This window comes from Geotrypetes seraphini, chromosome 2, assembly GCF_902459505.1.
Source record: "Geotrypetes seraphini chromosome 2, aGeoSer1.1, whole genome shotgun sequence".
Classification (NCBI taxonomy): Eukaryota; Metazoa; Chordata; class Amphibia; order Gymnophiona; family Dermophiidae; genus Geotrypetes; species Geotrypetes seraphini.
This window is the reverse complement of record NC_047085.1, coordinates 432518103-432541717: the sequence shown is the minus strand read 5'-3', so window position 1 is coordinate 432541717 and position 23615 is coordinate 432518103. Positions and strand designations below refer to the sequence as shown.

The 23615-nt window shown below is 41.8% G+C and overlaps 1 protein-coding gene across 4 annotated transcripts in view; it reads right to left on the bottom strand.

Annotated features, from left to right (window-relative positions):
* CACNB2 (calcium voltage-gated channel auxiliary subunit beta 2) overlaps positions 1 to 23615 on the bottom strand; it is a 508378-nt gene that overhangs the window by 314929 nt on the left and 169834 nt on the right. Inside the window, exon 1 of one of the 4 annotated variants that reach the window (XM_033931291.1) lies at positions 15817 to 16516. The exons of the other annotated variants lie outside the window; for them this stretch is intronic. Coding sequence (XP_033787182.1) covers positions 15817 to 15894 — 78 coding nt within the window. The 5' untranslated portion in view covers positions 15895 to 16516. Of the gene's footprint in view, positions 1 to 15816; positions 16517 to 23615 lie in introns of those variants that run through there. 4 annotated transcript variants of the gene reach the window in all.

Genomic DNA, 23615 nt, shown 5'->3' with positions numbered 1-23615 from the left:
GGAGCTATAGACTGCACACACGTAGCACTCAGACCACCTGCTGAAACTGAAAGGCAATTTAGGAACCGGAGGGCATATCATTCCATGAACATGCAGGTGGTCTGTAGTGCTACCATGGAGGTGACAGATGTGTGTGCCAGCTTCCCAGGGTCCTGCCACGACGCTTATATCCTGGCCCACTCCGGCCTAGGTGGCAGGTTCCAGAGGGGTGAAATCCAAGGTGGATGGCTGGTTGGTGAGTTAACGTACTACTGCAGATAAAGCTTTGTTACATTAACCGCCTTTCTCTCATTTTACCACAGGGTCATGGCTAACTTTGGAGGTGATGCAGAACAATGGACAACAGATATGTGCCCCTTTTCTAATATTGTTTCTCCTTGCAGGTGATCGTGCCTATCCCCTGAGGACGTGGTTGATGACCCCAATTGTGCGTCCCCAACAGCCAGAGGAGGAGCGATATAACCGGGCCCTGAACACCACAAGGACCATCGTGGAACGTGCGTTTGGGTTGCTCAAGTCCCGCTTTAGATGTCTACACCGCTCAGGAGGGCAACTGCTGTACAGGCCCGACAAGGTGTCCAGGATGTTTGTTGCCTGCTGCATGCTACATAACCTAGCACTGAGAAGACGGATGCCAGACCCTCCTGAGCCGCTCCAAGACAGTGACAATGATGAGGACATCCAAGCTAGACGCAGGCCTCTACCTGAGCAAGAAGAGCGTAGGAGAGGGCAGGTGGTCAGGGACAACCTAATAAGAGCCCATTTCTTGGGATAATGGTGAGTATATTTATGTGAACCCCAAACAGCTTCTCTCTCTCTCTCTCTGTCTGTCTCTGTCTCATGTGAGTGAATGTGATGATGCCTCTTTCTCTAGGCTGAAGTTAAAGTTCAGATGTCCCTGACCAGCAAAGCAAGAAGTTATTGGTAGCAGCTCAAGTATTAAAGGTAGAATAATAGGTAAACTCTCTTTGTTTTTGGCCTCATTCACTATGTTGCTCCTGTATATCATTCCATTAGCAGGCTTTATGATGAATTGCCCACATGTCAAATAGCTAACAGCTTTCATACTCTTGTTGCAGGTTGGATGTCCAAGACTTTCATCGTCACCATACAAGGGCATCGTAATGTGCTTCTCGATGGCCTGGTATGAGCTAGCAGTTTAGGACCTCTTGGTTTTTTGTTGTTTTACTAACAACAAATTGTATATCGACACATGCTGGTGTTAGGTTAGCATGTGTGTTGATTGAACACCCCCTTAGTTTTAGGTATAAATGACATCTATATTGGGAGCTCAGAGAAAGCAGATTGGATGAGTTATACTGCTAAAATGTTAAAACTATGGCTATCAGAAGCCTATATGCTGCTCAGCTTTCCACACCTTGTAGGAGTTAATGATGGTATGGGTCTACATGTTTCTGTGTAGCATAAGACTAGCACCCCCCCCCCTCCCTTCTCCATGCTGGTACTTCAAGTTCAACTGAAGCTATAGGGTAACTGTAGGTATTGTGACAGTTTGAGGTGGGGGACTTTTCCAATGTATTAACATGCTTCCCCTCTTTGCAGGTGTTCGGGCCCAGCTGATCTCCTCCTCCTCCTCATGTGGCTAGCATCTCATCGTGAAGCTGTTCCTGTGATACAGGCGGATCCTGTGACGTATTCCTGATACTTGTGCATAGTTAGGTATGAGACATTTGTGCTCACTTCTACTAACCTTCAACATTCCAACCAGTGTGTGTAGGTTATTAGCTCACATATGGACTCTGTAACAAGGAGGATGGCTTTTATTTCCCTTGCTTCTCTGGCATAAACCTCTGGCCTTTATTCTCTGACCTCCTTACTTTCCTGTCTTTTTCCTACATCCTGCCTTACCTTACGATGAGGAAATCTTAATATTTCACAGGCACTGACATTGTACCCTTTCCTCCTGTAGGCTGGGAGTTGATTTGGACCTAGGAGTGGCTTACTCTGTATACCGGTGTAGCTGTGATCCATCTCAGCAAACTGCAGTTGCATGTGTTACAATTTCACACCGCTTTTCTGGACTTTTGAGTGTCAATGAAATGACATAATATTGTACAATAAAAATCTTAAACCACTTAAGGATGTTGTGATTACTTATCAAAGGAATGCCATTATTGTAGCATATAGGACGGCGAATGTTAAGCGCCTAAACGGAATAGATTCATTCAGTAGTACAGTTCGGTTTTAACACCCTCAACTCCTTCAGCTGACACAATACTCATTTGAATAAAATTACAAGATACAGACCAATCACATCTCATTTTCATCTGAAACAGCACATTAGCAATACCAGATACAAAACATTTGAAAAGTTGAATTTGTGTGTGATCAAGACAGCACTTTTGAACTATGTATTCAACCATACTTGAGAATATGGATTTCGAGTCAGTGAAAGCAGTGCTTTAAACCATTGAGCTACCACTTTTTTGTGTCAGCTAAGCTGATTATACCTTGGCACATCACTAAGGTATGCTATGACAGGGGAACCAGAGACACAGGTGTAGGTCAGTGAGTAAAAGCACTATATCGATCATCTGTAGGTTGTGAGTTCAAGTCCCGGCTGGTCTTTTACTTGTGGCATATCTACCTTCCAGGTGCACCTTGATGATGTCACAATGAGATCAGCATTGTGCTGCTTGCTACTTCCTCTTCCTGTGAACTGGAAGCCACATTCAGGTTTAATCTGTGTTTTGATTCTGTTTCTTGTTGTGAAGAATGAGCTGATTGTTGCAATGTTTTAAGACCAGGAGAGTCTTCTTTCGAGCAAGATATCATTTCTAAACTATCCTCTCTGAAATAATGTCTCTGGCAAATCGAAAGAAAGCTTATTGCATGACTTAGGTGCCTTTTCTGCCAGTCTTTGTGGAACTTAAACGAAGTTTATATGAAGTCTATATGGTGTTCAAAGTCCTATCATTTCCACTTCCCTGGGACATGAGGCTCTTCTGTTATACCGCCAGGTCAGGCAAATGCAGGAGTTTCTGAATTGCAGATATGACCTGTGATGGCCAGGCACTACAAAGTAGTGATGCTCGTTTGGTAGGAAGAGCCTGGTTTAGCTGTGTCCTGGCTGCCATTTTATAGGAAATAACTGCATATGAAGAACAAGCGATTCTATGATCAGTATTAAAAAAAAACAAAAACGCAATGACGTATTTGTGCCTCATGGGCGTACGTGAAGCAGCTACTCCACTCTACATCAATACTGTTCATTACATGCGCAATGACGCCGATATCGCTGTTATACAAAAATGTACAGCAGAACGCTTAGAAGCTTACCATGTAAACCTATTGAAACTTCTCCTGGCCCAAACACAATGACGTTATAAATTAAATAATGCATGTTTGGGTGGGTGGAAACAAACAATATTATGTATTTGGTAACCTTAGTCAGGACTTGAACCCCTGACCTTTGCAACATACATGCAGTGCTTTTAAGCACTGAGCTATGTTGGGGACTTGGGAATGGGAGTCTCCAGAAATGGCTTTAGGTACAAGCTTAGAAGCTTACCATGTAAACCTAATGAAACTTCACCTCCCCCCCCAAACACAATGACGTTATAAATTAAATAAATGAAGAGGTTCACATGCTTAGCTATGCATGTTTGGGTGGGTGGAAAAAAAAATATTATGCCTTTGGTAACCTTAGTCAGGACTTGAACCCCTGACCTTTGCAACATACATGCAGTGCTTTTAAGCACTGAGCTATGTTGGGGACTTGGGAATGGAAGTCTCCAGAAATGGCTTTAGGTACAAGATTTGACAAGGGGTAATCATTGCAAGTATCTACAGGTGTATTTGATCTGAGAACACCCAATGAACGTCCAAAACGATTTTAAAATTCTAACGGCTTCTATAATGTCAGATGCTACTTTATGGTTAGGGTTAGGGCTACAGTTAAGTAGCTCGGTAGCTCAGTTAGTAAACATGCTGTACCAGTTATCCATAAGTTGTGAGTTCAACTCCCAGCTTGTCTTTTACTTGATTATAACATGAGGGGTTTATGCTGCAGGAGTGTGTTGTTGGGGTGTTGCAGGGGTGTATAGGATGACAGAGAATAGTCACTTGCATTTTCTACAATGCATTTGAATTTCTTAAGATGAAACCTTAGTGAGCCGGGGAGGAAGGTCCCCGCAGCCTCGCACCTCAGATGAAAAGGTTAATTTTTGAGCGATCTGGGACAGTCTTCAGCGACTCAGAGCCCTCCTCCCGGCTGGCCAGAAGGAGGAAGCTTTGGCGGTGGTGATTTTGGTGGTGAGGGAGGGAGGGAGGGAGGGGGGGAGTCACCTGGCTGCTGCATCTGCACTCCTGCTGGCCACAGACCTACTGAGCAGAGATCACAGAAGCACGCAGGTATGTGCGCATGCGTGGCTAGGGTTTATATATATACACGTATCGCATCTAAGTTTCATCACAAACACATTAGCAAGACTATACACAATACATTACAAAGTTGAGCTTGGGTTTGATAAAATAAACAGCATAATTTTGACTCTGTATTACATTTATTGAACCATACTTAAGAATATGGGTGTTGCATCCGTGACAACAGTGCTTTACACCATTGAGCTACCAGTCTTTTGCCTCAACTGACTGTGATATGATAGCTAAGTAGAGTATACTTTAGCACATTACTAAGGTATGCTATGACAGGGGAATTAGAGACACAGGTGTAGGTCAGTGAGTAAAAGCACTATATCGATCATCTGTAGGTTGTGAGTTCAAGTCCTGGCTTGTCTTTTACTTGTGGCATATCTACCTTCCAGGTGCACCTTGATGATGTCACAATGAGATCAGCATTGTGCTGCTTGCTATTTCCTCTTCCTGTGAACTGGAAGCCACATTCAGGTTTAATCTGTGTTTTGATTCTGTTTCTTGTTGTGAAGAATGAGGTGATTGTTGCAATGTTTTAAGAGCAGGAGAGTGTTCTTTCGAGCAAGATATCACTTCTAAACTATCCTCTCTGAAATAATGTCTCTGGCAAATCGAGAGAAAGCTTATTGGATGACTTAGGGTGCCTTTCCTGCCAGTCTTTGTGGAAGTTAAACGATGTTTATAAAAAGTCTATATGGTGTTCAAAGTCCTATCCTTTCCACTTCTAATAGGAGGTGAGTATGACATTCCTGTACAGCTTTCTGTGTAGCACACATCTACCGGTTCCCACCTTCCATACTGATAATGTAAGTTCAACACCCACTCGGTACGTTTCATTTTCTAGTTTTCCTTTGAAACATAACATATTTTTTTTCCTTGTATTAACTGTACAATTCTGATACTGTGTTTTAGTTATGTTTTTCATCATCCTATACTTATCAATGCTTGAATGTGTGATAATAAAGAGTATATATAAAGTATAATAAAAAAAAAACAAATAAGAAAAAAAAAACCCGTACTCACGTCTATCACGGGTCCATTGGAGACGTTTCAGAAACCTGCGTCTATTTTGAGCACGTCTATTTTGGGCGACGAGGGACGTCTATTTTGAGCACGTCTATTTTGGGCGACGAGGGACGTCTATTGTGCGGGACGTCTATCTCACGCCTAAATATAGTTAATTGGTATTTACGTTTACCGGACGTCCAAAGCACGCCTAAGTTAAACGCAGTAATAGAGAATTTAGGCCTCAGCGAATAACAAAAGATCTTAATACAAAACAATAAGTCTACATACAATACAATACAAAATAGTACAGTACAATACAGTGAGTCTAAATACAATACAATAAAATAAGACTAGATACAATACCATACAAGAAAAGAAGGACTCTTTCAAAAAATGGAAACACATGAAAACATTCAAAAAATGGAAACACATGAAAACAACCGAAGCATGGAACAAACATAAAGACGATCAGAAGAAATGTCACAGGGCGGTGAGGGATGCCAAAAAGGACTATGAAGAAAAAATAGCGCAAGAGGCCAAAAACTTCAAGCCCTTCTTTAGATATGTGAAAGGGAAAAAACCCGCAAAAGAGGCGGTGGGACCCCTGGACGATCAGGGAAGAAAAGGGTACATTAAGGAAGATAAACAAATTGCGGACAAACTAAATTCCTTCTTTGCGTCCGTCTTTACGGAGGAGGATACCGCAAAAATACCAGAAACTGTGAAAGTGTTTAGTGGAGTAATAGAAGACATCCTCACCACAGTTGAAGTAGATTTGGACCAGATATACTACCAGATCGACAAACTTAAAAGTGACAAATCCCCTGGACCGGATGGAATTCACCCGAGAGTCTTAAAGGAATTGAAGGTTGAAATCGGAGAGTTATTGCAAAAACTCGCCAATCTGACAATCAGAACTGGACAGATACCAGATGACTGGAAGATAGCGAACGTCACGCCAATTTTCAAAAAGGGATCAAGAGGAGAACCGGGCAACTACAGACCTGTGAGCCTTACGTCTGTCCCTGGAAAGATGGTTGAAGCACTGATCAAGGATAGCATAGTCCGGCACTTAGATATACACGAATTGCTGAAACCCAGTCAACATGGGTTCAGGAAAGGGAAATCATGTTTAACGAATTTGCTTCAATTTTTTGAGACCGTGAACAAGCAAATTGATAGTGGAATGCCGGTGGACATAATATATTTGGACTTCCAGAAGGCATTCGACAAAGTTCCGCATGAAAGACTTCTCAGGAAACTACAATGCCATGGAATAGAGGGAGATATACACAGGTGGATAGGCAAATGGCTGGAAAACAGGAAGCAGAGAGTGGGCATAAATGGGAAGTTCTCAGACTGGGAGAAAGTGACTAGTGGTGTGCCCCAGGGCTCGGTACTTGGGCCGATCCTATTTAACATTTATATCAATGACCTTGAAGACGGAATATCCAGTGAGATCATTAAGTTTACAGACGACACAAAGCTATGCCGGACAATCAGAACGCAGAAAGATAGCGAAGAACTCCAGAGCGACTTGTATCAGTTAGAGAAATGGGCAGAGCAATGGCAGATGAAGTTCAACGTGGAGAAATGCAAAGTAATGCATTTAGGCAGTAAGAATAAGGAACACGAGTATAGAATGTCAGGAGCAACTCTGGGTAAGAGCGAACAAGAAAGGGACCTGGGTGTACTGATAGATAGGACCCTGAAGCCGTCGGCACAATGTGCGGCAGCGGCAAAGAAAGCGAACAGAATGTTAGGAATGATAAAGAAAGGAATCACGAGCAGATCGGAGAAAGTCATAATGCCGCTTTATAGAGCAATGGTCAGACCACACTTGGAATACTGTGTCCAACATTGGTCTCCCAAACTAAAGAGGGATATAAAACTGCTGGAGAGGGTGCAGAGACGAGCAACGAAGCTAATAAGAGGTATGGAGAACTTGGAATATGAGGAACGACTCAAGAAACTAGGACTGTTCTCCCTTGAGAAGAGGAGGCTGCGAGGGGACATGATAGAGACGTTCAAAATACTGAAAGACATTGATAAAATAGAGCAGAAAAACAAATTATTTACACTGTCCAACGTGACACGGACAAGAGGACATGGTTTAAAGCTAAGGGGGGACAAGTCCAGGACAAATGTCAGGAGGTTCTGCTTTACGCAGCGAGTGGTGAACGCCTGGAATGCTCTTCCACAGGAGGTTATTAAGGAATCCACTGTGCTAGGATTCAAAGGCAAATTAGATGCACATCTCCTTATGAGAGGCATAGAGGGATATGGGTGGTAAAACTACATCAGGTGTATACCTGACTGGGCCTCCGCGTGTGCGGATCGCCGGACTCGATGGACCATGGGTCTGATCCGGAGATGGCAGTTCTTATGTTCTTATGTTCTTATGTGTCTAATACAATATAATAATCTAATGGGAAACTACCGTGCTAATTGGAGTTCTATGGGTAATAAATACCTGAATACTTTAGAGCTTACATATGAGTAGGAGTTCTATGAGTAGAGGTAATCTGGATAGGTGAGGAGCTTCTTGAGAGGAAGAAAAAGGCGTTTAAGGGGAGGGGAGTCCTAGTGAGGGAGGGTCTTCGTGAGGAAGGGGACAGTTTTAGTCAACGAATTTAGCGAATAGGGCGGTTTTGATTGATTTACGGAAGGCACTGTAAGACAGATTGGGTTCGTTTATGTAGTTTTTCAGCCAAACTTGCAGTCTGCTTGCTTGGAACTTAAAGGTTCTGTCCAGGAATGATTTGTATCTGCAGCCTGTAATCTTTGGGTATGCAAAGAAGTTATTGTTTCTGGTTGCTCGTGCAGTTGTACCTCGGGTTTCTGTTTCCCACATGTAATACTTTACATTTCTCAACATTGAACTTCATCTGCCATCTCGTTGCCCATCCCCCTAGTTTGTTCAAGTCCCTTTGCAGTTTTTCACAGTCTTCTTTAGTCCGAGCTCTACTAAATAGTTTAGTGTCATCTGCAAATTTTATTATCTCACACTTCGTCCCTGTTTCCAGATCATTTATGAATACATTAAATAGCAGCGGCCCTAGTACTGAGCCCTGCGGGACCCCACTCGTGACCTTCCTCCAGTCCGAGTAGTGGCCCTTCACTCCCACCCTCTGTCTCCTACCCACCAACCAGCTTCTGATCCATCTATGTACATCTCCTACCACCCCATGGTTCTTCAGTTTCCGGAGTAGGCGTTCATGGGGCACCTTGTCAAAGGCTTTTTGGAAATCAAGATATATGATGTCTATGGGGTCTCCATTGTCCATCCGTTTGTTAATTCCTTTGAAGAAGTGCAATAAGTTAGTTAGGCAAGATCTTCCCTTGCAGAAACCGTGTTGGCTGGTTATCAGAAGTTTGTTTCTTTCAAAATGTTCATCAATTTTTTCTTTTATCAGTGTTTCTGCCATTTTCCCCGGTACCGAGGTCAGACTCACCGGTCTGTAATTTCCTGGGTCACCTTTTAATCCCTTTTTAAAGATGGGCGTAACATTGGCTATCTTCCAGTCCTCTGGGATCACGCCTGTTTTCAGGGATAGATTGCAAATTTGCTGCAGTAGTTCCGCTATCTCCTCCTTTAATTCCTTCAGAACCCTTGGATGGATTCCGTCCGGACCCGGGGATTTGTCTGTTTTTAATTTATCTATCTGCCTGTGTACATCTTCAAGGCTCACTTCCATGGTTGTTAATTTTTCTGCCTGATTTCCATTGAAGAATTGTTCAGGTTCCGGAATGCTGGATGTGTCTTCGTTTGTAAATACAGATGAAAAGAACGCATTAAGTCTTCCTTTGTCCCTTTGCTGTGCATCCTGGCTATTTCTTGCCTCTGCCTGATAAGGTCATCAAGGTGCAATCTTTCCTCAGCCACCTACAGCTAAACTCAGCTCTGATTGACCTCTCTCTCTTGTACCTCCTCCCCTTACCTCTGTGGGTTAACTTTAGATCCTTTGTGCCTTTGCAGTCATACTTGAGCTCTGCTGAAAGACACTCCTGGCTACATGGTCTGGCTGCATGGTCTCTGGCCAAATGGCTGCTGAGACCACCCTGCTGTCCCTTTTTGATTAGAGGACCATCGTTTTCACCCTTATCCATCTGACCTCATGCAAGAATCATCCCGCTATCCTCTCTAGCACCTGGATTCTTCAGTACCTACCTCTTTTTCCCTCCTGCTCTTCAGACTTCACTACCATCTGCATTATACTGGAACAAACCAGCTTTACTTAGAGGGAATCCACCTCTGAAAAATTCTTCTGAGTATTTATGTTATATTTGCTCAATAAAGCGTAATACCAAAATTATGAGGATTATCTGTGTGTGCATTAGATGCAGGCGTGGGGGGTAAACTTCTGATAACTGTATTCTAACATCTTAGATGTGGTAATGCAAGATCAGCAAAATTACTGTCTCAGTACTTAATCAGTGACTCCCAAATGCAAAGGTTTGTAAAGTGGCTGGTTATACATGAAAGCAGTGTCTTTCACGTGTAAAAGTTACAAAACTGAGTTCATGCTGCTCAGTTCTTGCCACTCATCTTTTTCACAAGTATATTGGTAAAATGTGTGCTACTGCTATACCTGCCGGCAAACTCATATGCATTCCTGCACATTCTAACACATATTTTACAAAAGGCACAACACAGTTTTTTGTAAAATGCCACTTAACCTGAGCATGTCTTGCATTGGACGTCTGAATTCTGATATCAGCATTCTACCGTATGTACAATGGGCCTTCACTTGTCTCAAATAATGCAGCTGTTGCAGTTCATTTAAATTTATAACACCCAGTCTTGAACTTAGGATTCTACTGAAATTAGTATCATAAAAATTACTTTGTGATGCCTTATTTTTACCTCTTGATGAGTATATAAAATACATCAAGAGATCAAAAGATCAAAGAGATCAAGAGATCAAAAGATAATTGCAATTGCATAACCAAAGGTTTCAGGTTTATTTAAAATTTGATACTATCGTTTATAATATTACTAAGCGGTGTACATGACAAAAATGGGGACATAGTATTACAAATTAAAACATGAATTGGAACATTAGATCATCTTTTAGTTCACTGTCCTTTAATATCTGGGTTCTGGAAGTCCATATGGAGCAAAATAATTTCTATTCTTGAAGTTCCCATTCCGTTATCATATGGAATTATATTGTTCGGTACTTCAATTATGAATAGAAGTCCGCTCAGTAGTTCCAAAGATAAACTTCTTCTCATTATGACAAGTGTGGCTTTGCAAATGATTACAAGGAATTGGAAGCAATGGGATCGGTTAAATATGCCGTTTTGGTGGGAGACTCTTTGTATGTATTATCGATATAAGAAAATGCTAGCAGAAAAAAAATGAGTGAATCGCAAAAATTCATAGGAATCTGGGGTCCATTAGATTCTTTTGTTAAACAACTTTAATAGCATTGTGAACCTGCCAAATTAAATATTTAATATTCTACCTACAAATCCAGGGGGGGGGGGGCCGAGGGAAGTGGATTGTTTATTTTGTATTTCATGTATAGTACATAAGTTCTTTTAATAAATGTTATTGATGGATAATTTGTTGCATTTTCTGTAAGATGTTCTTATAAAACAAATAAACAATTTAATAAAGCAAAACAAAAACAAATTAAAACATGGACAACATCGGTCAAGGACTAACCTGATCCATAAGGGACAAGGGTAGAACTATAATTAAAGAAAAGAAACAAGGGAAATACAATTGGGTAGGCAAAAAATATGTCTGGTGAACTCATGGTTACAAATCTACTTCATCTCCTCATGCTCAATATTACATTACATTACATTAGTGACTTCTATTCCGCCTGTACCTTGCAGTTCTAAGCGGATTACAGTGTAAGATAGCTGGACATTTCCAGGAAGTTACAATTTACAGTATAAGATTGCTGGACATTTCCAGGAAGTTACTATTTACAGTATAAGATAGCTGGACATTGCCAGGAAGTAACTATTTACAGTATAAGATTGCTGGACATTTCCAGGAAGTTACTATTTACAGTGTAAGATAGCTGGACATTTCCAGGAAGTTACTATTTACAATATAAGATAGCTAGACATTGCCAGGAAGTTGCCATTTAGGGGATGATTACACAGTAGATGCAGGGGATGCTTATATAGTGGATGCAAGGGAATTACATATGTCTGCATGTACCAAGACAGAGTAAGAAAAAACAACATCTAAAACATACTGGATTGTGAACTGTATCACCCCACCCATTGCACAACATAGTATAAATCTGAACACATTACTGGCTCCATCGTAAAACTGAAAACTGAAACAGTCATGTGTTGTTAAACTACTGCATAATCACTGGCTTGGACCCAGTACTGACCCAAGATTCACAAATATTGTACCTATAGATGGGAACACTTTCTCAATCGATCTTCGATTTAGAATCTTGGGAGTAGACGTTGATAACCTATTCTCTCAGCAGAACCACATCCAATCAGTAATAAGCCATTCTTTTATAATTTTAAGGAAACAGGGTGATTAGAAAATATTTTACCCCCTGAAGTATTCAGGATCTTAGTGCAATCTTTAATACTTTCTAGACAAGACTCTTGTAATCTTTCATTACTTGTTGTAAATCACGTATTAGTCATGGTATATGGTCATGCTAGGCCACTGTGGCTTGTGCGCATCTGAGAAGCTGAAAGCTATGCCGTCGGTAGTTTCACTACCAGTAGGGCCTCCCAAGGCGGACAGATTCAGTGCTGAGGTTAGACTAACAATGTACCACCCATCTGGGCAGTAACAGATGGGCAGTGCTGGAGGCAGAGGATCTGACTGATGCGACAACAGTAACATTGGAATTTATCCTGTGCAGAAGAAAGGACCGGCAATCTACTTCTGTATTCTGCTATGAAAACATGGTTTATTTATTTATTTAAAACATTTAAAAATCCACTTTGAACCAAAGCAGCTCACAATTAACATACACAGCCTTGAACACATACATGGCAAAAAAAAAATCTAGATAAAAAACTATATAAATCAAACAAATTAAAATAAGGGTACAGCACATTGTGTCCATCAATGAGAAAAGTGACATCATTATTACCAGGGAAAAGTACTACTAAAAAAAAAATGTTTATGCAAAGAGGGAAGTCTTCAGTAATTTTCTAAAATGTAACAAACTTCCTCAAAATCTCAGAATACCTGTCAAAGTGTTCCATAAGACAGGGCCAGCAATGGAGAAACAAGATTTTATAGCCCCCTTTTGCAAGTATCATGCAACACACCTTTCTCAAATCTCAAAGCTCTGAATGGCCTGTAATCAAACCCCTAGCCCAGGGGTAGGCAATTCCGGTCCACGAGAGCTGGAGCCAGGTCAGGTTTTCAGTATATCCACAATAAATATGCGTGAGATAGATTTGCATCTCAAGATGGCAGTGCATGCAAATCCATCTCATACATATTCATTGTGGATATCCTGAAAACCTGACCTGGCTCCGGCTCTCAAGGACCGGAATTGCCTACCCCTGCCCTAGCCAAATAGACCAGCAAGATATCATAAATACTCTGTTGGACAACTTTCAGAATTTTCAATTGGATACAAAATTGTATTTGTAGCCAATGTAATTTTTTCAGGATAGGCGAGATATGTTCATAACAGGACACTCAATATAACAACTGGGTGAAATTCAAACAGAAAAAGTTCCCAAAAGACTATGAACTAACAAAAACAAAAAAGGGAACAAAAACCAAAATGAAAATGCCTTTAAACCACGAAGGTGCTCAGAACCATTGCATGGTAAGAAAGTGACCAAACCAGGGCAGCAACCCTTGTAAGGACTTTCAAAGAGTCTATCATAGCACCATCCTCAAGCGATAGAAAGGTATTTAAATTTTGGTGAGTGTCTTTTTATACTATTTTTCTTTTTTCTATTAAATGTCCATTTGAAGTGTCCAATACTTAAGTGAAAACTATGATAATAATAATAATAATTTATTTCTTATATACCGCTATACCGTGAAGTTCGAAGCGGTTTACAATAAAGATTCTCATGAGAATCTTGGAGAGGGTGAGATCAGAAGGCCTGAGCATGCGCAGATGCTCAAGGCTCAGCAGCAGACCGGCGGCAGGCACTTTTATCATAGGCGGTGCAGGGGTAAGGACAGGACCAGTCGGGGAGGGGGGGGAAGAGGCAATAACAGCGCCGGTGGCCTCGGGTGGAGCATGGGAGTCGAGGTGCGTCCGGCAGGAGTGAGCCAGCACTTGAGAGTCCAAGCAGAGGGGGTAGTGGCATCCGGGGGGGTGCAGCATCCGGGAGCGGCAGAGCCAACAGTGTCCAGTCGGGCTCTGTGGCGGCGTTTGCTTAGTGAGCACCACTCGCAGTGAGAGGCAGCGAACAGCAGCAGAGGAGGAGAATTGGAGGAGCCGCGTGGATGGCAGAGGCAGTGGTGGAGGCGTCCCTAATGGTAATTAAGTTTTTGGGGATGTGGAACGAATTGTCCAAGTTTACACTAACTCTTATGGGAAAAGTTGCTTTGATATACGAGTGTTTTGGTTTAAGAGCATGCTTCTGGAATGAATTATGCTCGTAAACCAAGGTACCACTGTACCTTTCTACCGCTTGAGGATGGTGGTATGATAGACTGTTTGAAAGTCCTTACAAGGGTTGCTGCCCTGGTTTGGTCACTTTCTTACCATGCAATGGTTCTGAGCACCTTCGTGGTTTAAAGGCATTTTCATTTTGGTTTTTGTTCCCTTTGTCATAACAGGAAACTTCCATCAACATCCAAGCTGCTGAGTTCTGAAGCGTTAGTAATGCCTTGATCCAAACAGTGGGCATGCCTAGATAGATACCATTACAGTAGTCGATGGCACCTATCAAGCAATTACAGTTCAAAATGCTGCTATGAAATTGATTTTTGGTTTATCCAAATATGAGCCTCATTGGCTCTCCATGGCTACATGAATACAGTACAGATTGAGTGCTACCTTCCTATGGGCCCCTTTTACAAAAGCTGTGGTAGGGATGCTGCCACAATAAATGCACCGAAGCTCAATTCAATTTCTCTGGGCTTCGGTGCATTTGTCACGGCTACATTACTACCACATCTTTGTAAAAGGGGCCCTATATGTCACACTAGCGGCTGCAGCGCGGTAATAGCCCCGAAGCCCATAGAGATTTAAAGGGCTTCGGGGCTGTTGCCGTGCGGCAGCCACTAGCGCGGCTTTGTAAAACAGGCCTTTAGTAATACAATTGCATGGGGCCAATTTAAGATACAATACAATTTTTTTTTTTTAAACTTAAATTATCCTATGTTTAAAATCAATTAGTCACCTTTTAACTTCAATGCATTTTACCAGAGGACTGAATTATGGAATGAACTTCCTCTTTCATTAAGATCATATGGTGACTATCTTTTGTTCTGAAAGAATTTTAAAACTTTTTGTTTTTTCATACACTTACTTTGTCTACTGATTGATCTCAATATGGAGGTCCAAGGCAGCGATTAATCTCAATATATTATACTGTAATATAATGAAATATCTTAGGGTCCTTTTAAAAAAGCCGCAGTAGCGAGTCCCACATGGCAAATGTGATACAGCCCATTCAATTGCTATGGGCTGCGTAGCATTTGCCGTGCTGATATTCACTACCACGGCTCTGTGAAAGAGGATTTTAGTCTTTTGGAATCTGTCCTTAAACTGCTAAGTTAAAGTGGAAAAATGACATAACACAGATTTTTGAATGCTTAAATAGGAATATGATGATGACGGTTCAAAAGAATGGTGGTGTGTGTCCAGTAGCCGAGTCCACAAAAACAGCTGGAAAATCTACTTGAACTGATATCTGCTTTTTCATAGCACTAAACCTGTATTTAAAACAATTGTTTCAAATTTACAATAGATTAACAATTAATGGACAAATGTGTATAGTACTGAAGGTTTGATAAATTGGGATCATGGCATTTTGATATAAAACTTTAAGATCATGTTTTCCTGTTATGTTTTCATGCATGCAAATATGAATTTATGTGTTAAAACAAAAGACTTCACAAGAGTATAGCAGACTTGGATTCACAGAAGTGAAGCTCTGGGCCCAGATAGGAAGCGGAAGGCACCTGCTCTCACTGAAGTAGCCAATGCAAGCCAGAAAGCATGGCAAATGTGAGATTACAATGGAAGAAACTCTCCTACTAGCTGGGAGCTAGTGAGGATGGCCAGTACAATCTAAGACAGGGTGTTAAAAGGAGGGGAAAACAGGTGGGAAAATCCTCTCAAAAGAACTTAACTTATACATATTCATTGTGGATATCCTGAAAACCTGACCTGGCTTCGGCTCTCAAGGACCGGAATTGCCTACCCCTGCCCTAGCCAAATAGACCAGCAAGATATCATAAATACTCTGATGAACAACTGGACTTACCCATGATACATTTTTACCCTTGGGAGTCTTCAGCATCGCAACACACAGTGCTGTGATGATCAACAGCCCCACCAGCATGGACGGACAGACAGAGGGATATTCCAGATGTCTTTATTACCCAGATATATACAGTCCCTTGGCCTGGATGATGCAGGCATAGTGAATAACAGAGAGAGTTGCAATGCAAAAAGTCATTCCTTTTCTTAATTCCACCCCATGGGGGCACCGAGGGAAAAACTGCTGGCTGCCAAAATATTTTGACTTCCCACTTAATCCAGAGTGGCCTCTTTTCGCCAAATACAGAAAATAAACATTCAGAAACAAACGTCTAACCGACCACTGCAAACTGCATTCCTTCTTCTGCTGTGGAAAAAGCATTGCCCGATTACTCACCAAGCTTTAATGAAAGCATTGAGGCTTCAGCTTATAAAAGAATTAACGAATAAATACTAGAAGCAAGGAGGGCTCAGAAGATCTGGAAGGCTGGCCCGCTTGGTGCATGGATTTAGCTGCCCTCTCGGCAGCTGCAGGACCAGCTTCGGTCAGGAAGGTCTGAGCGGTGATGAATAATGAATGCAAACAGACACACTGCATGTGTGTGTGTTTTGCTCCCTTCTCTGTAAGGCTGCTCCCTCCCTAGCTGCTTCGAAGCCTCAAAGCGCACCTGTTGTTGATGTAACACCACAATGAGCACACCTGGTTACCAAACACCAAGAGCATTTCTTCAGAGCAGAAAGAGAGAAGCTCCAGAAGGAAGAGCAACAGCCGGAAATTCCCTTTGCTCCGCTTGCCCTCCCGTCCCTTTTACTTTTACTTTCTGTCAGTCTAGCTCAGGACAGCAGATCCAGGCTACATTCTGCAGCTCTCATCAGTGCCTAGTGTTAGTTGATTGAAATCGGATTATCCAGCGAGGATCTCTGCCGTCTCACTCAGCCAGCAGACAAGTGCCCTGCATAAACCATTCAGGCTTTCCCTCAATCTGAAGATTAAAGCGCACGAAGCAGACCATTTTAGGGAAATGTTAATATGACTGTTATACAGTACGTCCTAATTTTGGGGTTAACTATCCTGAGTTTGTGCATCCATCACCTACCTACACACTAATATTAGAACCAAACTTTTAGGACTTCACGAAGTGAACAAGGATCCCGACAGGCTGTGGCGTATTAAGGGGGGGTGAAGTTAGTGATCGGCCCCGGATGCGGTATTGCTCGGGGCGCCGGCACCCCTCCTCCTCTCTGCCCCCTGCTGCATGTGCGCCCCTTCCCTCCCCCCCGTACCTTTATAAGTTCAGCGCGAGCAGCCACCAACTTGCTGCCCATGGCAGCCTCGGCACGCTCTCCGACATCACTTCCTAGACACGAGTCCTGGAAGTGATGTCGGAGAGCGTGCCAAAGCTACCTAATAGATTGAGGATTTAATATGAATAAAACCCTGATTATTGTCAATGGATTTCTGGTCCTTTTGGTATTGGATTATTTGTCCATTCAATCTTTTCTTTAGTTTAATTTCCTAAGACATGAAGTATGTCTCCTCAATAATGTGGGCTTGAAAAGAATTTATGATTTGTATTGTTCATTGTTGGTAAAATTGTGATGATTTGTCCTTTTTTTTTTTGTTCATTTTGGCCTCCTTTTACGAAACTGCGATAGCAGTTTCTAGTGCGGGGTGCCACGTTGAATGGCCCGCGCTGCTTCCGACGCTCATAGGAACTCCATGAGCGTCGGGAGCAACGCGGGCCATTCAGCTTGGCTCCCTGCGCTAGAAACTGCTATCGCAGTTTTGTAAAAGATGGGGTTTGTGAATGTAATGATTGAAATTTTTTTTTTTTTTTTTTTTTTAAAGAGAGACAGCGCCGTAGCCGACGCGGGCAGCAAATTGGTGGCTGCTTGCGCCAAAGTTAAAAAGGTACGGGGAAGGGGCGTGCTCGTGTGGCGGGGAAGAGGGGGGGACGCTCACCCTTGCTGCGCCACTGCCGATGGTAGATTTTCTTCAGCTCTATATTTGTGTGTGACGTGAACTTGGAATGCGCTAGGGCAGTGGTCTCCAATGTGCGGCCCCAGGGGATGCATGCAGTCCCTGAAGTATTCCTTTTGAGGCCTGAAATGTTCGTGAAATCCTGTAAATGCCTTGATTTCAATCCTGCCCATGTTATACAGTAACTGAAAACAATCTCTCAAGTGTGTCACCCAGATGTCTCATTTATGGAATTCACTGCTGTTGACAATCCAAAATAAAGTGAGTTTTTAAAATGTACCCTTGAAGTGTTGTAAAATCAATGTTAGTATCAATGTTTAATACCCAGTCTGAACAAGTAAGACAAGGAGGTTTACAGAATTAGTAGCATGTGTATGCTTGAAATCTTTTGATGGCCCTCAGAGGTGAAATTAAGATGGGGCCTTGCAATGCCATTTCTCCCAACTTTAGCAGGAGAGGCTCTAAGGGCTCCTTTTACTAAGGTGCGCTAGCGTTTTTAGCGCGCTATGCTTCTAGAACTAACGCCAGCTCAATGCTGGCGTTAAGGTCTAGCGCGTGCAGCAATGTAGCGCATGCTATTCGGCGCGTTAAAGCCCTAGCGCACCTTAGTAAAAGGAGCCCTAAATTGTCTTAGCCAGCTATTTAAATGATTCTCCTTTTTGTATGTTAAAAACTGTGTTTTATAAGATATCAGATCCCAAGTGTGTGCTGATGTAAAATTCTGTCTGTATGAAGTACTCACTATTTGATGATGTGATAAAAGAACAAATACTTTGGATTTATCTAACAGTTGTCTATTCTTTTTCCATAGTGGCTCTGTGCTTCCTCTGGATTGTGTGTTTCTGGCCTTTGTATTGTGTTGATGGAGTCATTAAAAACATCGAGTATTTTTTTTTTAATGATGATTTTTAGGCTCTACAGTACTCCCCTGATATTCGTGGGGGTTCTGTTTCAGTAACCCCTGCAAATCTTGAAAAACCGTAAATACCCCCTTGGGAGCCCCTTGGAGCCGCGCTTTTCCAGGTACTATTTGTGGGGTTTTAATTGTAAGTAGTTTTTCTACTTTTTTCCCCTTACATGGTTATGAGGAAACGTAAAGTTAAACCTAAGAGCTCCATACCAGTAGTGTCTGGACCCATGGAGCGTCATATATTACAATCCAAAGGAATATCTACCCCAGGTGGGGATTTACATACTGTTTCGGGAGCATCGCTAAGTCCCTTAGAAAGGACTCCTCCTCCCCCACCTAAAGAATCTTGTGTTAATGGTACTGAAGCGGTTCCAGTTGGAACTCATGAAGACATAATTCATCAGGAATCTTCAACTCTTATATTTAAATCTATGCCTCAGGCCTTGTTGTATTCAGAAGAAGCTGTTGGACCAATGCCGTCTGAGTTTCCACAGGATGTTTCCCTAAAGGATATTTGGCTTATTAATACTAGAGTAGAGGGAATGTTACAATCAGTTATAAAGCAAAATGTAAAATTTTCTGGTGAGGTTGTTCAGAAATTTCAAAATGTTGATTTTAATTTAAATATTATAGATAAACGTCTGGGGGTTTCGGAGGTTCAAATCTCCACATTGCAGAAGGTTTCTACCTCTGCTATTAAAGATTCACAGATAATGTATTCGAAAATGGAACATATGGAGAACTTATTTCGTTCGAAGAACCTGAGATTGGTTAATTTCCCCAAAACACATCTTATTTCATCAGAAATTTTGCTTCGAAAATATTTAAAGGAAATTTGGGGACTTCCAAACTCAGATTCTTTACCAATTTCAAATTGTTATTATATCCCACAAAAGAAAAAAATAGGCTTAGAGAAGGGAGTGGATCAATTGGTATCAACGGATTTAAATCTTACTGAATTCTTAGAAGATTCACTTGACACTTGAATCGGTCCACCCTATTAATTACCTGTTTTCATGAGATGGATAAGAGTCTAATTATGAAAACTTATTTCCAGAATAAGCAAGCAAAATTTTGCGGTGATGTAGTACAAATATTTCCTGATGTGGCCAGATCTACTCAGATGAAAAGAAAATCATTTCTTTCTTTAAAGCCTAGAGTTTTGGCTATTGGTGCGCAGCAGCCTCGAAAAAAGCCAACAGGATGCTGGGCATCATAAAGAGGGGCATAACAACCAGGACGCGGGAAGTCATCATGCCATTGTATCGAGCGATGGTGCGTCCGCATCTGGAATACTGCGTTCAATATTGGTCGCCGTACCTCAAGAAGGACATGGCGGTACTTGAGAGAGTCCAAAGGAGAGCAACGAAACTGGTAAGAGGGCTGGAACACTGCCCATACGCCGAGAGGTTGGATAGGCTGGGGCTCTTCTCTCTGGAAAAGAGGAGGCTCAGGGGAGATATGATAGAGACCTTCAAGATCATGAGGGGCATAGAGAGGGTGGATAGGGACAGATTCTTCAGGCTGAAGGGGTCAACAGGCACGAGGGGGCATTCGGAGAAACTGAAGGGAGATAGGTTCAGAACAAATGCAAGGAAGTTTTTTTTCACCCAAAGGGTCGTGGACACTTGGAATGCGCTACCAGAGGAAGTGATAAGGCAGAGTACGGTATAAGGGTTCAAACAGGGATTGGACGGATTCCTGAGGGATAGGGGGATCGTGGGATACTGAGAGAGGTTCTGGGATGTAACACAGGTATAGAAAGCTAACCAGGAAATAAGTATAGAAATCCAACCAGGTCGTGGATGTGCAAGACCGGAGGGTTAGGACTTCGATGGGAAGATAGGACTCAATGGGAAACCAAGGTGGCAAGGGGGCCCCTTCTGGTGACTCAGACAGGCCGTGACCTGTTCGGGCCGCCGCGGGAGCGGACTGCTGGGCGGGATGGACCTATGGTCTGACCCGGCGGAGGCACTGCTTATGTTCTTATGTTATGTTCTTAATACATTTTCTGGGATTCAATTCAGTTGGAAAGTTTATAAAATATGACAGAACAACATAAGATCTAAATATCTGATTTATTTTGAGGAGAAATAAGGAAACACCTAAATGTTTAGAAGAGTTTTTTCTCTCCCTTTTTAGATTTATCCTGGGTAATTATAAAGTATATATTTTTTTCCTAGGTCAGGGAATTACTGCTCTTGTTTACCTGTATTAAAATGTTGTTTTTAAAATAGTTAGCTTTTCCTTAATGTGGGCTAAATGGAAGTAGTTTATGATGTAAAGATTTTTTCATTATTCACCTTATTGGATTGTAAAATTCCATTCCTAAACTGTTCTAGATGTAGAACTGTTGTAAAAATTACAAATTAAAAAAAAAAAAAAAAAAGGAAAAGACAGTGCCGGTCAGCTGGGGGAAGGAAAGATGTGTCGGTCATTGGGTGGGGAGGTGGTAGCACTGAAGTGCCGGGCGGGGTAAAAACAAGTGCAGGTTAGCGGGTAGGGAGGTGGTAGGGCTAAAGTGCTGGTCAGGTGAGGTCAAAAACAGAAGTGCTGGTTAAAGGGGGGGGGGGGGTGTAATTTTCAAACAGAGGGTATTTTAATTTAGCAAACATTATAGAGGGGAAAAAGTGGAAGTAATTGCAGAATCCACCGTTCTAATTAGATGCACATTTCCCTTGAGAAGCATACGGTGATATGGGGACTAAAACTAGGCCAAGGTACACCTGGCGGGGGCCTCCGCATGTGCGTATCACCGGACTTGATGGACCCAGGGTCTGATCCGGAGATGGCAATTCTTATGTTCTTATGTTTGGATCTGGGGTTAAAGTATTGGACTATGCAGAATAATTATTGTCTTTCTTAATGCATGTCATTGTGATATGTTTATGCTGTTAATGCTCATTGACCATTATATGGTCTTGTCAACATTGATATTATGAGCTCATTCGTTTTTAACATGGCATGATTGCTGTTTCTATTCATTTAACATCCCCTCCCCCCCCCCCTTTTACTAAACTATGATAGCGCAGGGAACTGTGCTGAATGCTCCACCCTGCTCCCAACACTTTTAGGAACTCTATGAGCGTCGGGAGTAGCACGGAACATTCAGCACGGCTCCCTGCGCCTGCTATTTTGGTTAAATTAAAGGGGTGGGAGGTTATTAATTTATTTAACTTTTCATTTAGGGTCTCTTCTATTAAACTGCACTAGCAGTTTTCTAGCGTGGGGAGCCACGCTGAATGGCACGCACTGCTCCCGACGCTCATAGAGTTCCTATGAGCGTCGGGAGCAGCGCAGTTCTCTGCGCTAAAAACTGCTAGTGCAGTTTAATAGAAGAGGGGCCTAATGATATGTATATTTTACTTTGTATGGACATTTTTTATGATTTTGAGTTCATTATTGGATTTATTATTGATCTCTTCATTTTTGTTATTAATTAATCATATGTTCATTTTTATTTGTTATTACTTACATTTTAGTATATCTGCTAGTATCGTGGTTATTCTTACATCTATTGTATTATGTACTGTAATATTTTTAATTTACGTTTCAGCTATGCTATACATTAAGGCCTCCTTTTACGAAACTGTGATTGTAGTTTCTAGCACAGGGAGCCTTGCTGAATGGCCTGCGCTGCTCCCAATGCTCATTGAGTTCCTATGAGCATTGGGAGCAGCGCGGGCCATTCAGCGCAGCTCCCCGTGCTAGAAACTGCTATCACAGTTTCGTAAAAGAGGGGGTAAATGCCATATTGCTTGATTTTATCTTTATGATTTGTGACTTTTATCCATTTTTATGTCTCAGACTTTTGTGTGGTGGTATACACAAAAAACTTTCTCTGTTTTTAAGGTTTATGTCAGGGAAGCAAAGAAATTAAAAGTTAATGTATTAAAACTTATGGCAAAAATGTCTAGTCTTTGTAGACTGGCTTACAGTGATAACCCAAATTTCTAACCTCGGTTTATATTCGAGTCAACCTTTTCTCCCCCTTTTATGGGGAAAAAGGTTACCTCGGGTTATATTTGGATTGGTTTCTATTTGAGTATATGCGGTTCATTTGTATGCCAACATATTAGACAGGCAATTTTGTAATAGACCATTTCTGCAGGGAAAGAATTTATACCCACAGAAATGGCTTTAAAAATGACCTTCAGCATGTTGTTACATGGAAAATTTTTAATTTCCAAAACTCAGCACTGCCATATACTTCACAAATAAAGTGTTCTAGTTCACGGTGTTCAATTTTACCATTGAAAATACATCAGCATTTGGCCTTGCAGACCCCTCGTAATCATAAGCAAGCCATCCTCTAACAAATGAGATCAATATAGAATGCTTGCGTAAAAATGTAACATTTCTACAAGCAAGACAGCAAATATGTGAGGACAGTAATTTTATAGCAAGTCACTTAGGTTGAAAGTCCAAGCAGATATACATTTTGAGGATATCTTATAAAGTCACATAAGCGCCTATGTGTTTTTAAAAAAGAGCACCCCAAATGTGGCAAAAATATGCACCCAAAAACATGAGCCAATTAACATCAATAATTGTGTGACCTTAACTGGCACCATCTCTGCGTGCATCTGGCTGAGCGCAATTCTATAAGACGTGGAGTCTAACTCTAGTAGCATGCAACTCAAAAGGAGGTGTGGCATCTCAGGCGTATTGGGAAAGTTGTGTGTGTTGTTATAGAATACTGCCTCAGCGATCCTAACTTGGGCGCCAGCATTTACATCAGGTGTTAAGTCTGGCACCAAAGGTTAGGTGCAGGAATAAGCGTTGGCACGATTCTATAAACTGTGTGTGCCCTTGTACAGAACTGTGCTTAGAGCTGACTTTTTTGTGTCATTTCTAGAATTCCCCCCCCACCCCACCCCCAGAAAGCAAGGTTTATGCTTGAAAAATCCTT